The sequence below is a fragment of the Tamandua tetradactyla genome, chromosome 12 (genome assembly GCF_023851605.1).
Source record: "Tamandua tetradactyla isolate mTamTet1 chromosome 12, mTamTet1.pri, whole genome shotgun sequence".
NCBI lineage: Eukaryota > Metazoa > Chordata > Mammalia > Pilosa > Myrmecophagidae > Tamandua > Tamandua tetradactyla.
The window spans coordinates 36,676,244-36,692,564 of record NC_135338.1 but is presented as its reverse complement, the minus strand read 5'-3'; the positions used below and the strand labels follow the sequence as shown (position 1 = coordinate 36,692,564).

Genomic DNA, 16,321 nt, shown 5'->3' with positions numbered 1-16,321 from the left:
TATTAAAAGAGAAAAACTGCCAACCAAGAATTCTATGTCCGGCAAAACTGTCCTTCAAAAATGAGGGAGAAATTAAAACATTTTCAGACAAAAAATCACTGAGAGAATTTGTGACCAAGAGACCAGCTCTGCAAGAAATACTAAAGGGAACACTAGAGACAGATGCGAAGACAGAAGGGAGAGGTGTGGAGAAGAGTGTAGAAAGGAAGACTATGAGTAAAGGTAAAAAGAAGGAAAATTAGATATGACATATAAAATCCAGAAGGCAAAATAGTAGAAGAAAGTACTACCCATGCAGTAATAACACTGAATGTTAATGGATTAAACTCTCCAATCAAAAGCCATAGCCTGGCAGAATGGATTACAAAACAGGGCCCATCTATATGCTGTCTCAAAGGACACGAGGCCAAGGACACAAATGGACATTTACACACCAATGCTTATAGCAGCATTATTAACAATTACCAAGAGATGGAAAAATGCAAAACGTCCATCAACAGACGAGTGGCTAAACAAACTGTGGTATATACATACGATGGATATTATGCAGCTCTAAGACAGAATAAACTTATGAAGTATGTAACAACATGGATGGACCTAGAGAACATTATGCTGAGTGAGACTAGCCAAAAACTAAAGGACAAGTACTGTATGGTCTCACTGATATGAACCGACATTAGTGAATAAACTTGGAATATGTCATTGGTAACAGAGACCATCAGGAGATAGAAATAGGGTGATATTGGGTAATTGGAGCTGAAGGGATACAGACTGTGCAACAGAACTGAATATAAAAACTCAGAAACGGACAGCACAATATTACCTAAGTGTAATACAATTATGTTAAAACACTGAATGAAGCTGCATATGAGAATGATAGAGGGAGGAGGGCTGGGCATAAATGAAATCACAAAGAAAGATAGATAATAAAGATTGAGATGGTATAATCTAGGAATGCCTAGAGTGTATAATGACAGTGACTAAATGTACAAATTTAAAAAATGTTTTTGCATGAGGAAGAACAAAAGAATGTCATTACTGCAGTGTGCTGAAAATAGATGGTACTTAATGTTTTAAAATTTCAACTAATGTGTGAGACTGAAGCAAAAAATGTTTATTTGGTACAAATCTATACTTTGACTAGTGCATCTCCTAGTATAACTTTGTAGATAGTTGATTGAATACCTTAAGTACATTGAACTTTGTATAGGACATGAGATTTTGTTGGTTTGTCCAGGTGATGTCCTGATGAATCCCAGAGTGATTTGATCGGTGAGTGGAAAATATTTGCAAAGTCCCCTTTGGGGAATGGTGAGAACGGGGGAAAACTCAACTTCCCCAAGTTGAGTTCTTGATGTTCTTGCAAGCAGTGTGGACAGCCAAAGCTGTGGGCCGGGCCCCCAGTCTTGGGGTTTGTTCATATGAAACTTAACCCCACAGGGGATAGGTCAAGCCTACTTAAAATTAAGCCTAAGGGTCACCTCCAGGAGAACCTCTTTTGTTGCTCAGATGCGGCCTCTCTCTCCAGCCAACACAGCAAGCAGACTCACCACCCTCCCCCTGTCTACAGGGAGACATGTGGGACATGACTACCAGGGGTGTGGATCTTCCTGGCAGCATGGGACAGAAATCCCAGAATGAGCTGAGATTCAGCATCAAGGGATTGAGAAAAACTCTAGAATGAGCTGAGACCCAGCATGAAGGGATTGAGAAAACCTTCTCGACCAAAAGGGGGAAGAGTGAAATGAGACAAAGTGTCAATGGCTGAGAGATTCCAAACGGAGTCAAGAGGTTATCCTGGAGGTTATTCTTATGCATTAAGTAGATATCACCTTGTTATCCAAGATGTAATGGAGAGGCTGGAGGGAACTGCCTGAAAATGTAGAGCTGTGTTTCAGTAGCCATGTTTCTTGATGATGATTGTATAATGACATAGCTTTCACAATGTGACTGTGTGATTGTGAAAACCTTGTTCTGATGCTCCTTTTATCTACCTTGTCAACAGATGAGAGGAACATATGGAATAAAAATAAATAATAGGGGGAACAAATGTTAAAATAGATTTAGTTTGAAATGCTAGTGATCAATGAAAGGGATTAGTAAGGGGTATGGCCTGTAAATTTTTTTTTTTCTGTTTGTTATATTTTTCTGTTGTCTTTTTCTTTCTTTTTCTGAATTGATGCTAATGTTCTGGGAAATGATCATGATGATGAATATGCAACTATGTGATGTTATTGTGAATTGCTGAGTGTATGTGTTGGGAATGTTTGTGTTTCTTGTAATTTTTTTTAATTAATAAAAAATTAAAAAAAAATTTATTCATGATAGTTTTAATTAAAATAAATTTAATTGTAAAAAAATCTGTCAGTTTAATTCAGTATGAGATGTTTTAAGTACACATGATCAACTGTACATATACAGTAATCATAATACCCAAAGCTTAGTATCATATATCTTTAATGTGTTAGGTGTACACAATAAAATATTGTGTACACCTAATACATTGAAAACTTTGTAGGAGTACTTTTTATTTTACTAAATATAAAGCTCACAAAAGCCTATAATAAAACTACTTAATTGTCTGTTCACATGTCAAGTGACAAGGCTGAACAATAAATTAATCTTTAAAAAAATCTATGAATCAGTACAGTTTTATTTCTGAGTTTGATAAACCACAGACTTTTAAAGAATATTAAAGGCTGGATAAAATCCATTGGAATGAAATTAAATAGGGAGTTTGAGAAGAAAACATATAGTTCAATATTAACAATGCAGTATATTTTCCAGGTTCTAGGTTTCCTATGCACAACAAAATCAGTGTAGGGTGGTTCGGTGGTAGAATGCTCGCCTTTCATGTGGGAGACCCGGGTTCGATACCTGGACCATGCACCCCCACCCCCCCCCCAAAAAAAATCAGTGTAAACATCTTAAAACAAAAATATTCGATTTAGTAAACTGACATGCTTTATCTATATCAGATACCTGATAAGAGTGCCTTTAAAAATAGTTCCTTCTCTCTTACATGGGTACTTTAAAATGATTCCAAACAAACACTGCAATGCAGAGCTTTGGGAAATATATAAATTGCAGAAATATCCACAATAAGAAATAACTGGTGGCATGGTAATCTGAAATGTAAAAAGGAATGTAACATACAGTGTTAAAAGGAATGTTAGATAGGTTTTGCTTCAAAACTAAAGCAAAAATAGAGAATAATAATCTCATGACTTTTATGAACTGTCGTGAGATTATTATTAAACAGCATTTCCAAATCTCACAACTTTTTAAAGGAATTGCTGCCTTTAAAATACTCATTCTTTCAGCACCTATATTTGGAGCACCTGCTGTTTGACAGGTACTCTTTTTTAAAAAGAATTTATTTATTTATTTAAAAAATTATCAACAAATGAACAAAAACATTAACATATGATCATACCATTCTACATATATAATCAGTAATTCACAATATCATCACATAGTTGCATATTCATCATTTCTTAGAACATTTGCATCAATTCAGAAAAGAAATAAAAAGACAACAGAAAAAGAAATAAAACAAAAACAGAAAAAAAGATTATACATACCATACCTCTTACTCCTCGCTTTCATTGATCACTAGCATTTCAAACTAAATTTATTTTAACATTTGTTCCCCCTATTATTTATTTTTATTCCATATCTTCTACTCGTCTGTTGACAAGGTAGATAAAAGGAGCATCAGACACAAGGTTTTCACAATCACACAGTCACATTGTGAAAGCTATGTCATTATTCAATCATCAACAAGAAACATGGCTACTGGAACACAGTTCTACATTTTCAGGCAGTTCCCTCCAGCCTCTCCCTTACATCTTGAATAACAAGGTGATATCTCCTCAATGCGTAAGAATAACCTCCAGGATAACCTCTCGACTCTGTTTGGAATCTCTCAGCCATTGACACTTGGTCTCATTTCACTCTTCCCCCTTTCGGTCAGGAATGTTTTCTCAATCCCCCGATGCTGAGTCTCAGGTCATTCTAGGGTTTTTCTCAAACCTTTGAGGCTGAGTCTCAGCTCATTCCAGGATTTCTGTCCCACATTGCCAGGAAGGTCCACACCCCTGGGAGTCATGTCCCACATAGACGGGGGAGGATAGTGAGTCTGCTTGTTGTGTTGGCTGGAGAGAGAGGTCATATCTGAGCAACAAAAGAGGCTCTCTTGGGGATAACTCTTAGGCCTAAATTTTAAAGGACAGGTAAACTTGACCTGTCCTTTGTGGGGTTAAGTTTCATATGAACAAACCCCAAGACTGGGGGCTCAGGCTATAGCTTTGGTTGTCCACACTGCTTGTGAGAATATCAAGAATTCAACTTGGAGAAGTTGAATTTTCCCCCGTTCTCACCATTCCCCAAAGGGGACTTTGCAAATACTTTTCCACTCACTGATCGAATCACTCTGGGATTCATCGGGGCATCACTCTAGACAAACCAACAAAATCTCATGTCCTACCCAAGATTCCAAGTACTTATGTTGTTCAATCAAGCTATCTATATAAGTTATATCAGGAAATGCACTAGTCAAGATATAAATTTTGTACCAAATAAACATTTTTTGCTTTAGTCTCACACATAAGGTGAAATTTTAAAATATTAATTACCATCTGTTTTCAGCAGTAATGACATTCCTTTGTTCTTTCTCATGCAATAACATTTTTAAAATTTGTACATTTAGTCACTATTATTATACACTCTAGGCATTCCTACATTATACCATCTCAATCTTTATCTTGACAGGTACTCTAGACAGCTATGTGTATACTGATAAATAAAACAACTAATGTTCTCTGTAAAGAGAGAAGCCTTGTTATAGAAATTCTCATTATTCCCTTACAAATTTAATTAAATATGACTTTTGGGACTAAAGAGAGAAAAGCATTTCCAAAAAAATATTTTCAACTTTCTAATTAAGAGTGCTTATATATCTAAATAGCAAGTCAATATCTGAGGGGACCATATATACTTAGAAACTCGAGTTTGCTAACTATTTCAGTTGATGTGATACCTGTCTCATATATTGTATTGCCTTGATATTTTTCCCCAAAGTAAAATCTTACTCATAAAACTTTTTAAAACAATGAAATAAACATTTCATCTATTTTTATGTACTGAGTTTTAGTAATATGGAACAAGTTCCGATTTTCTAATCTGAACATAAAAGACAATTTAAACCAAACACACTGCATATCTGAAACAGGTGTCCTAATTTTTTGTACCACCACCAATATGTCATCAAGTGTGGGGAAAAGCAAATGTGATTGTATAGGTGAGGCTGTTGTAATTAATCTTCATCATCTCTCTGAAAAGGTACTATCCGAACTTCTTTGGCTATCCTCTTGGCTAATGTGCTACTACTTGCGGCAATTATTCTTCATGACATCAATTCAAATGGTCTACCTGTTACATCTACTAGCACTCCACCAGCTTCAGTAACAACAATGCTAGCTCCTGCCATATCCTAGCAGTGAATTCCTATTTCATAATATGCATGTGCTCCTCCAGTTGCCACAAGGCACATATTCACAGCTACTGTCCCAACACTCCGAATCTCATGAATGGGAATGGAAAGAAGCTTTTCCAAAGAACAATTCTTATGGTCTCTGGTGTTCTGGAAGAGCCAAACTCTGTCACCAAAAGTGATTTCATGATATCTTCTTGTTGTGAAACCTGTAGTTTCTTTTTGTTTTTGTTTTTTAACATGGGCAGGCACCAGGAACTGAACTGGGTCTCCAGCATGCCAGGTGAGAATTCTGCCACTGAGCCACTGTTGCCCGAAACCTGTAGTTTTTGACCATTACCAAAGGCACCCTTCCTCTTCCAGCCAGTATACATTTTATCCTCAAACAACTGAATACAACTCCAAATTTCACCTTTTTATTTACAACAAAGCCAATCAAAACAGCTACAAAAGGAAATCTATGTACAAAGTTAGTTGTTCCATCAATAGGATCAATGATCCATGTGGGGTTGTCAGTTAAGATACTCCTCCCCAGTTGCCACAGATTCCTCACCAATGAAACTGTGAGATGGATACTTTTCCTTAATGGCAGAGAAAGGCATTTTCTTTTCAATTTTTTGTTAAGTAGCAGTTACCAAATCACCTGGAGAACTTTTTTGCATGGGCAGGCACCGGGAATTGAACCTGGGTCTCCTGAATGACAAGTGAGAACCCTGCCTGCTGAGCCACCGTGGCTTGCCCTGGAGATCTTTTAATCAGAATATTCATTTCATTTTTTAGAGCTTCTCGAACCACCTCTCCAGCTTGTCTTGCTAGGGTTATTGCATAGTCCATGCATTCCTTCCAAGGATCAGCCATCTCAGTGTGCATTGTGGATTTGGGGGGTCCCTCTGTTCTGGGCCAGGATGGATGCAGCATGGCTCTAGAATTGACATCTTTATGACATTTAGCCTTCAATCCATGAACATAGAATGTCTTTCCGTTTATTTAGGGTTTTTTTACATTTCTTTCCACATTGTTTTGTAGTTTCTTGTGTTCAGTTCCTTTAAATCCTTGGTTAAGTTTATTCCTAGATTTGATTATTTCAGTTTCCATTGTAAGTGGAATTTTTTTCTTGCTTGCTTCCTTGGATAGCTCATTCCTAGTGTACAGAAACACTACTAATTTTTGTATATTGATCTTGTTTCCTGCCACTTTGCCGAACACATTAATTAACTTTAGTAGCTTTCTTACACTTTTTTTTTTTTTTGAGTTTCTAAACATAGGATCATGTCTTATGCAAACAGTGAAAGTTTCACTTCCTTTTCGATTTGGATGCCTTTTTAAAAAAAAAAGGTTTTTATTGTTAACTATGACATATATACAAAGAAAAAGCAATGATTTTCAAAGTACACTAAAACAAGTAGTTACAGAACAGATTTCAGAGTTTGTTATGGTTTACCATGCCACTATTTCAGATTTTTCCTTCTAGCTGCTCCAAAACACTGGAGGCTAGAAGAAATATATTTTTTCTTTTGTGAAAAATAACATATACACAAAAAAAGCAGTAAATTTCAAAGCACATTACAACAATTATAAAACAGATTTCAGAGTTTGGTATGGGTTACAGTTCCACAATTTCAGGTTTTTACTTCTAGCTGCTCTAAGATACTGGAGACTAAAAGAAATATCAATGTAATGATTCAGCAATAATATTCGTCTGTTAAACCCTACCTTCTCGGTATAACTCCATCATCATCTTTGATCTTTCTCCCACTCTTTAGGATATTTGGGCTATGGCCATTCTAACTTTTTCAGGTTGGAAGGGGCTGCTGATAATATGGAATAGGGGGATAAAATTAGTTGATGTTCTAGAGAGGCTGGCCCCTCTGCATTTCAGGACTTATCTGGTCCAGAGACCCGTCTGGAGGATGTAGGTTTTAAAAAGTTACCCTAGTGCATGGAACCTTTGCAGTATTCTTTGGTCACAGACTGTACCTCAAATCCTGCACATCTTTCTTGCAAATTCCCCGTTGGTCACAAGGGGATGTCACCCAAAGGTGTATAAGCAGCAGAGCTCAGATACATTAGCAACAGAGGTGAGACTGATTGTAGAGCTATCTTCGCTATAGGCCAATGGATGGGGTAGTTGGTTATCAGGAAGCAGCAAGACTAGGAGGCCTGGGAGAGAAGTCGTGGTTGGCTATGGCAAGTCACTCACTGTGGTAGTTAGATTCAGTTGTCAACTTGGCCAGGTGAAAGTGCCTAGGTATACTGCTGTGGACATAAGCCAATGGCGTGTGAACCTCATCTGTTGCTGATTACATCTGCAGTCAGCTAGGAGGTGTATCTGCTGCAATGAATGAAGTTTGATTTAATTGGCTGGTGCTTAAATGAGATAGCTTAAAGTAGCACAGCTCAGCCCTTGGAGATGAAGAAAAAAATCACCCCAGGGAAAGTTGTTGGAACCCAGAGGCCTGGAGAGAAGGCCAGCAGAGATCACCCTTTGCCTTCCCACGTAAGAAAGAACCTCAGTTGAAAGTTAGCTGCCTTTCCTCTGAAGAACTAACGAAATAAATCCCCGAAATATTTAATAAAAATATTTAATAAAAATTAAAAGCCAATCCGTCTCTGGTGTGCTGCATTCCAGCAACTAGCAAACTAGAACACTCACCTTCTCTCAGTTTCCTTGTCATTAAAATATGATTGTAGGCAAGCCAGTAAGATTGTATACTTCGAATGGTTTGTATGGTGTGTGAATATATCTCAATAAAACTTCATTTAAAAATTAAAAGATGATCATTGGATTAGTTTAGCATTTCTCAACATATATTTTAAGAAGGAAGTCATTCCATGGGAAAGCAATAAGTGTTAGTGCATTATCTTCACTCTTTGAGTCCTTTTTGCTGCCTTACTTCTTTGCCTTCATGTTTTGACATAAGACTGTTTAATACCCATTCCATTTGTTGACTGGAATGCATGACTTGTACTCTAAATTCCTGCTCTGGCTGCCTCATCTATGGAAAGAGAATAGATGCAAAGATGCTGACAAATCCAAAGTTACTACATTAACTCCAGAACCAAATAACAAAATCACAAAATAAGGCAAATAGTTATTCTATAAGATGAGCCATTCCCTCTCCATCCTCTCTTTTTTTTAAGCAGGTAGAAAGTTTATGAAGAATGCATGTGAGAGACATGCAGGCACTCTGGCAAGAAAAGAGAAGTGAGAGTTCTCAGCTATTTTTAATTTCATCTATTGTGACTTTCATAAGATCTGTTATTTTTCCTTGCGTGCTTTCGAATTCTTCTTTATTGAATTCTTACTATCCTCTAAGTGTCTTCTTACCCAATGTCTTCTTAATATCCTTTATCTCTTTAGCCATTACATTGAATTTGTTTTTGAACATCTCTGATTAGTTTTTCTCGATCTGTATCTCTTCTGACTTTTGATTTGCTCCTTTGACTGGGCCATATCTTCCTGTTTCTTAGTATGAGTTATCTTTTTGCTGTTGCCTGGGCATTGGATTATCTTGGTGAGTTTACCCTGATGGTCAAATTCTATATCTTGTCAAAGCTTGCTTGTTGATTGGATTTGTGCTAATAGTCTTTCACACATGATTCAAAAGTATTGCCCAACCAGGGTGGGGCCAGGGACCCATGAAAAGGGTGCATTACTGGCTCTATAGGGCCTCAGGGAGAAGATCATGCCTAAAAGCTTTTTTTAAAACTTTTTTTATTGTATGGTATAATGTATATACAAAGCAAAGAAAGAAAAAAGCAATAGTTTTTCAAAGCACTCTTTCACAAGTGGTTACAGGACAGAGCCCACAGTTTTGTCATGCGTTACTATACCATCCTCAGATTTTTCCTTCTAGCTACTCCAGCATGTAGAAGCATGGCTAAAAGCTTTTAATTCCACTCTCCAGGGTGCGCTTGCCAGGCCTGCCCAGCAGCATATGGCCTTCTTCACCTAAAAGTCTTTCAGGTATTTTCCGGGAGGTGCGCTTTCTTCTCCTGCCAGCAGATGGTGCTCTTCAGAAACCTATTCCTCTAAGCCCACCGACCGCAAGGTCTTCTTAATCTCCCTGCTGACTCCAGCTAACGGCATAGCCCTGTGAGGCCTGTACCCAAAAGCTGGCACAAAGCTGTATGTCCCTCCCTGTTCTTGGGAGAGGGGACCCTTTCAGTCTGGAGCTGCCTGCCTGCCAACGACTGGAGAACCAGATGCTTTCTGCCTCAAGAGTGGGGGACGGGCCCAGGAGCCAGGGCTGAGGGGATTTACTCATGATCTCTCAACGCAGCATCTCTGTCTCTTCATCCTGCACTTTCCCGGGGGCTGTAGATCATACCCATTCCCCCAATCCCCATCATCTCCAGAGATCCAGATATGTTGTAGACAGTTTCTCCCTGACTCCTAGTTGTTTTTCTGGGAGAAAAGTGAGCCCAGCCTCTCCCTAGTTGGCCATCTTGGCTCCTCACTCTGCAGTATCTTCTTGAGTCAATTTTGTCTTTATTTATTCTTTATTTTTAGAGTATAATAATATTTCCTAGAAAAGAGATCTCATTTTATTCAGACTTGGAGTATGTTGGCATGAAGTAGTACTTAAGTTTTAAGAAAATCTCATCAGATTAGATCTTATTTTGTATTTCTAAATGTTAGATAAATTTTTCTTAATTAAATTTGATAGAAGCTTGTCTGTTTTATTAATCTTTTAAATAATCAGCTCTCAGGTTTATTAATGAAACAGTATTAACAGTATTAGGGTATTAATTTTTAATTCAAGCATTTCCACTTTTATCTTCAGTAATTAATTCCTTCTTCCTTTTGGCTTATTTTGCAGTTCTTTTTCATAGCTTTTTTTTGCATGGGCAGGCACCGGGAATTGAACCTGGGGCTCCGGCATGGCAGGTGAGAACTCTGCCTGCTGAGCCACTGTGGTCCGCCCATTCTCTCTTTTTTAAATAAACTTTATTTTGAGAAAATGGTAAATTCAACTACAGTTTCAAGAAATAACAGAGATTCCACATACCCTTTACCACGTTCCTCCCAATGATAATATCTTGCAAAACTATAGTACAATTACACAACCAGGATATTAACATTGATATAGTTAAGACATAGAGCATTCTCATTACCACAGGAATCCCTCATGTTGGCCTCCTTCCCCTAACCTGGCAATCACTAATCTATTCTCTATTTCTCTAATTTTGTCACTTCAAGAATGCTATATAAATGGAATCCTATAATATGTAACCTTTTGGGATTGACTTTTTTCATTCAGCATAATTCTTGAAGTGTCACCCAAGTTGTTATATCAATAGATCATTCCTTTTTAAAATTTGTTTAGTTTTCGGTGACATGGATGTACCACAGTTTAATTATTCACTTGTTGAATACATTTGGGTTGTTTCCAGTGTTTGGCTATTATGAGTAAAGCTGCTATGAGCATTCATGTGCAGGTATTTGTGTGACCATAACTATTCGTTTCTCTGGATAAATGTCTAGGAGTGCAATTGCTCAGTCATTTGGTTGTTATGTGTTTGATTTGTTAATACACAGCCAAACCGTTATCCAGAGTGGATTTTTATTGTACATTTCCATTAGTAATGTGCCAGTGATCCAGTTTCTCCACATCATTGCAAGTATTTGGTATTATAACTATTTTATTTTAGCATTAAATATGTAGATCATTTTGGGGGGAACTGACATCTTTATTATAATATTGGGTGCTTCTGTCTATGAACATGGTATGTCTCTCATTTATTTAGATTTTTAAAAATTTATTTCATCAGCATTTTGTAGTTTTCAGTATACAAGACCTTTACATGTTTTGTTAGATTTACACTTAAGTATTTTTTTTTACCAATTGTAAATGGTATCATATTTTAAATTTCAGTACACATTATTCATTGCTAGTATTTAGAAATACGATTGATTTTTTTAATATGCTAAGCTTGTCTCCTGTGGAATTGCTGAACCCATTTTATTTTAACCTATTTTTAATTTCAAGAAGAATTTTTGGTACTATATTTATATTTTATATTATATTGGGTAAGAGTGGTGGTAGTGGACATCCTTGCCTTCCTCCCAATCATTTTAACAATATAAAAATCCTCTGTCAATGCTTTTTTACTTGAATTCTGCTATTGATTAATATTAATATTGCCCCTGTTTTCATTTGCATAAACTTCTTTCCCTACCCAGCTGAAGAGGATATCTTAAAACAAATTAGTTAGATCTTTTCCATTTCTAATATCCATTATCTCTTATGTATTCTCATACTAAATTCAAGGAAAATAGTCTAGCCAAAAACTAAAGGACAAATACTGTATGGTCCCACTGATGTGAACCGACATTAGAGAATAAACTTGGAATATGTCATTGGTAACAGAGTCCAGCAGGAGTTAGAAACAGGGTAAGATAATAGGTAATTGGAGCTGAAGGGATACAGACTGTGCAACAGGACTAGATACAAAAACTAAAAAATGGACAGCACAATAATAACTAATTGTAAAGTAATCATGTTGAAACACTGAATGAAGCTGCATCTGAGCTATAGGTTTTTTTTTTTTGTCTGTCTGTTTGTCTTTTTTTTTCTTTTTTTTTTACTATTATTATTATTTTTTTTCTCTATATTAACATTCTATATCTTTTTCTGTTGTTTTGCTAGTTCTTTTCCTAAATCGATGCAAATGTACTAAGAAATGATGATCATGCATCTATGTGATGATGTTAAGAATTACTGATTGCATATGTAGAATGGAATGATTTCTAAATGTTGGGTTAATTTCTTTTTTTTCTTTAATTAATAGCAAAAAAAGCAAAAACAAATGCAGGAACATACCAACTAATAAATTTAAACAGACAGTTAAGCCATATTATATTTAAGTATCACACCAATTAATGACTAGACCAAACACACCTACTAACGATTAAACAAGCATTAAATGCTTAATATACTAACAATTAGACTAGCTTTAAACACTTACTATAACTAAGTTACACCAGTTGACAGTTAAACAGGCCTACTTAACTTCATTTAACACCAATTAATTGTCTTACTTATTTTGCAGGAGTATATGCGATAGACAAACTCAGCTCAGGGCCTTAAACCCTGTACAGAGTGGTACCCAAGAAACAGAAAAGGGTAGAGGTCAGGGAAAAGGGGATCGTTCTGGAAGCAGGACCGGGCCTCAAATCCAGGTCCAGGGGGACTCAAACTGCCATATTAACTCCCTGACCCATGTTTTAGAAAATATACTAAAAGGGATGTTAATGTCTGAATTATTATATTCTGGAATTATGAATTCCTCTCTAAATACACTTAGAAAAATGAACATAAGTGTGAAAACTGAAGTACAATTAAAGTGACATATTGAATAGTGCCTGCTGCTTTCTAGTTTAGCTGTGATTATAATTAATTTGGTATAGAAAATGAAGAGTCTTTTTTCTAAGAAGAGTAATCCTTTCTGTAAAGGAAATGTTTAATAGTCAAATCAGTTTTTATTTTTTATTTTTTTCTCACCAGTTCTTTCCCTTGGTTTGACCTGACTTCTGTGCAACTCAAGGAAACTCCATTTAGCCAACATCTTTCAAAAAATACTGCTCTCCAGGACCACCTTACCCTTCTCTATTGTAGTTCATTTGGTGTCTCTCTAATCAGAGAATTGCAAGTGGTTTCTACTGGCTCTCCATCCCAAGAAGAGAAGAGACCTCAGGAACCTGATGTTTCCTCTGCCACAGATTGACTTTAAAATGGGTATGCTTTGATTGTCACACTTGGCTATGGGAGTCATGTAACTGTATCGTGTTTGCCACGTTTGCCATCAATTTAGCACTAAGGGATTGGAAAACTGTACTGATGGCTCTTTATAATATGGAATAAAACAAGAGGTCCTTTACTTCAGTATACTTGTGTAGGTCTGGCTTTAGGAAGCAACCAAATAAAACTACTCAAGCTATTACACTTGAGTAAATTGCTTCCTAAGGAAGACTTTGTTAATATAAACTATTCCTCTTTTTAAAGCTAAATTCAAGAAGTTATAATGTCATTACACAGTTACATGCTGCAGCTTCTTTTCCTGTAGTGGTACATAGCTGGCAGAAATTATAATGTCATTACTAGTTACATGCTGCAGCTTCTTTTCCTGTAGCAGTACATAGCTGGCAAATGATACAGCTTGATTTACCTACCATTTTTAATAAAGAAGTAAAATGTATGGTAAAAGATCGTACCCAAACTATGACTCATTTCATGTTTATTTCAGCTAAATATGACTGTTCTGGTACTATTTTCTTTAGAGATATTACCACCATTAAAAAAAAATAGCAGGCGACGTTGGACAACAAAGATAGCGGCAGGAACCAGCAACTACTGGGAAGATCTCAAGAAACAGGCTCGACAACTGGAAATGAACTTGACCTGAAACTAGTTTCTTTCAGTAAACTATGTACAAGTTACAGTCACAGCAGTGCCCGAGATGGAAGACGCGACAGTTCTGACACAACACCTCTTTTAAATGGATCAAGCCAAGACAGAATGTTTGAAACAATGGCAATTGAGATTGAACAGCTTTTGGCAAGGCTTACAGGAGTAAATGATAAAATGGCAGAATATACCAGCAGTGCAGGTGTCCCCTCCTTGAATGCAGCACTGATGCATACATTATAGTGACACAGAGACATATTGCAGGATTATACACACGAATTCCATAAAACCAAAGCAAACTTTATGGCAGTACGGGAAAGGGAGAATCTCATGGGATCAGTATGAAAGGATATTGAGTCATATAAAAGTGGGTCTGGAGTAAACAATAGAAGAACTGAACTATTTTTGAAAGAGCATGACCACCTTCGAAACTCAGATCGTCTGATAGAGGAGACAATAAGCATTGCTATGGCAACAAAAGAAAATATGACTTCACAGAGAGGAATGTTAAAGTCAATTCAGAGCAAAATGAACACTTTGGCCAATTGTTTTCCTGCTGTGAACAGCCTGATACAGTGGATCAACCTTAGGAAGCGGCGAGACTCGCTCATCCTGGGTGGTGTTATCGGTATCTGTACTATCCTATGCTTTCCATTGACAGAACATCTCCAAGAACTCTAGACAACCACCGCTTTCACACCCTGATCTGGAATAAGGAATAGAAGGAGGAAGTTGATTGTCCTGGTAATTAAGCCTGACCAGCAAGAGTAATTCAAGGCTGCTCATGATGGACTTTGAGACATGGTCAAGCTGAGCTGAAGCCACAGTTTTTCTGTGCTATCTTTTCTAATACACATTTCACCGTTTTGTTTTATTTTTTTTTTTTTTAAGGTTTCAGTTGTTTTTGTCTCCCTAGGAGGTAAGCATACCAGTCAAGCACAGAGATTCTGTGCTTCAGAGATAGTGTTGAAGCCTGATGATATGCCAGGTCTTACAGCTAGACTTTCCAGAAAACCAGGTTTCTCTGTCTCCAAAGGCTGTTTTTCTTTCAGCCACCAGATCGAATAAAAATTGCTCTTGTCCTTTTATTTTCCACTCGAAACAAGAAATGACAAGAAATCACAAATCAGTTCTTGATAATCTGTGCTGTAGATTTATACTCTGTGTCCCCAACTCTTTTGGTATTCAAGAAAAAATTTTCACAGATTCTTTGAGATGCTGACAGGTCAGCCTCAGCATGGCTAAGGTAGTATGTAGACAGCAGACAAACACTGCAATAAAAAGCTTTTCTATTTTTTTTATTGTGCACACACTGGAATTAACTATATGGCTGGAAAAACATCAAGAATGATTTTTTTAAGGAAGCAGTCGTTTTGATTTTTAAATTTTTTCCACTAGATTAATATATGCTATGTCAAGAAAATGAGATATCAGTTCTACCATGTCTAAAGAAACTAATAGTCAATGTCTGTCAGTGTCCCCAAACTATTTCTCATCCAGTCTGGATTAACACTGATGCTGAGTGAGGAGACTGCTCAGTTTTCAAAGAGATCTATTCAACAAGCCACATGTATAAAGACATTGAGGGGCTGCCATCCAAATAATTCCATTTATAAATGCTCCACAATTAATGAGCAAAAGTTTGAGAACTATTGCCTGATGTACTAATAATTCTGTGTTCTGTGATAACCTATTCATTCCAAACCTGTTAAGCTTTTCCAAACATCCAGAGAATGGTTTCACTGTTGAAGGAACCTGTAACAGAATCTGTTTTCCATCTGCACCTATCTTCTATTCCCATCCCTGGACAGTGACAAAATTTTAAGCCAGCCACCAGAATTCCTGCCAAGTTTAACCATTTTCTCAATTTCTGTGAATTCATTATCTGTCTTGTCTAACTAAATTACCACAAATAGTTTGAAGACTTCCAACATCTACACTTCTCATCAAGGAAGAAGACCATCCTCCACCATCAGGACTTACTATGGTATTTAGTTTAGGTTTCCAGCTGCCACAGGGAATAAAAGGATGTTTGCATGTAGTTCTTAACTACATTGTGCTGTGTAGATGTTGTTGTTCAGATGAACTTGATATACAGGCTGATGGTTAGACTGACACCCAGTGTGATACAGACTGCAGAGGTGTTTCATCCTAATGTCAAAATTTTATTACATTCTGGGTATGGGGGGCATTTGATATATTTTTTTTAATTATGGAGGTTTATTTTTCTAAATATGTGCTGATCGATTAACTGCTTACTTGGGATACCCTTAAAAGAAAGTTTTTTCAGTATGAACCTTAAAAGGATCGGGGAAGTAAGTTCATTTATTAAATTTTCTGTTGGGAGAACAAAACTTCTCTCCCCTGACACTTTATTATCTTTGATTTTTCAAAGGGCCTTGATTGGTGGTTGTGT

At 36.8% G+C, this 16,321-nt stretch overlaps 1 protein-coding gene and 1 pseudogene across 1 annotated transcript in view; both read left to right on the top strand.

Moving 5' to 3' along the window:
* NOXRED1 (NADP dependent oxidoreductase domain containing 1) overlaps positions 1-14,095 on the top strand; it is a 51,743-nt gene extending 37,648 nt beyond the window's left edge. Inside the window, exons 6-7 of the mRNA XM_077123188.1 lie at positions 13,006-13,236; positions 13,779-14,095. Of these exons, the coding sequence (XP_076979303.1) occupies positions 13,006-13,225 (220 nt within the window). The 3' untranslated portion in view covers positions 13,226-13,236; positions 13,779-14,095. The remainder of the gene's footprint in view (positions 1-13,005; positions 13,237-13,778) is intronic.
* LOC143652050 (Golgi SNAP receptor complex member 1 pseudogene) lies at positions 14,017-15,954 on the top strand (annotated as a pseudogene).
* The last annotated feature ends 367 nt before the right edge of the window (positions 15,955-16,321 follow it).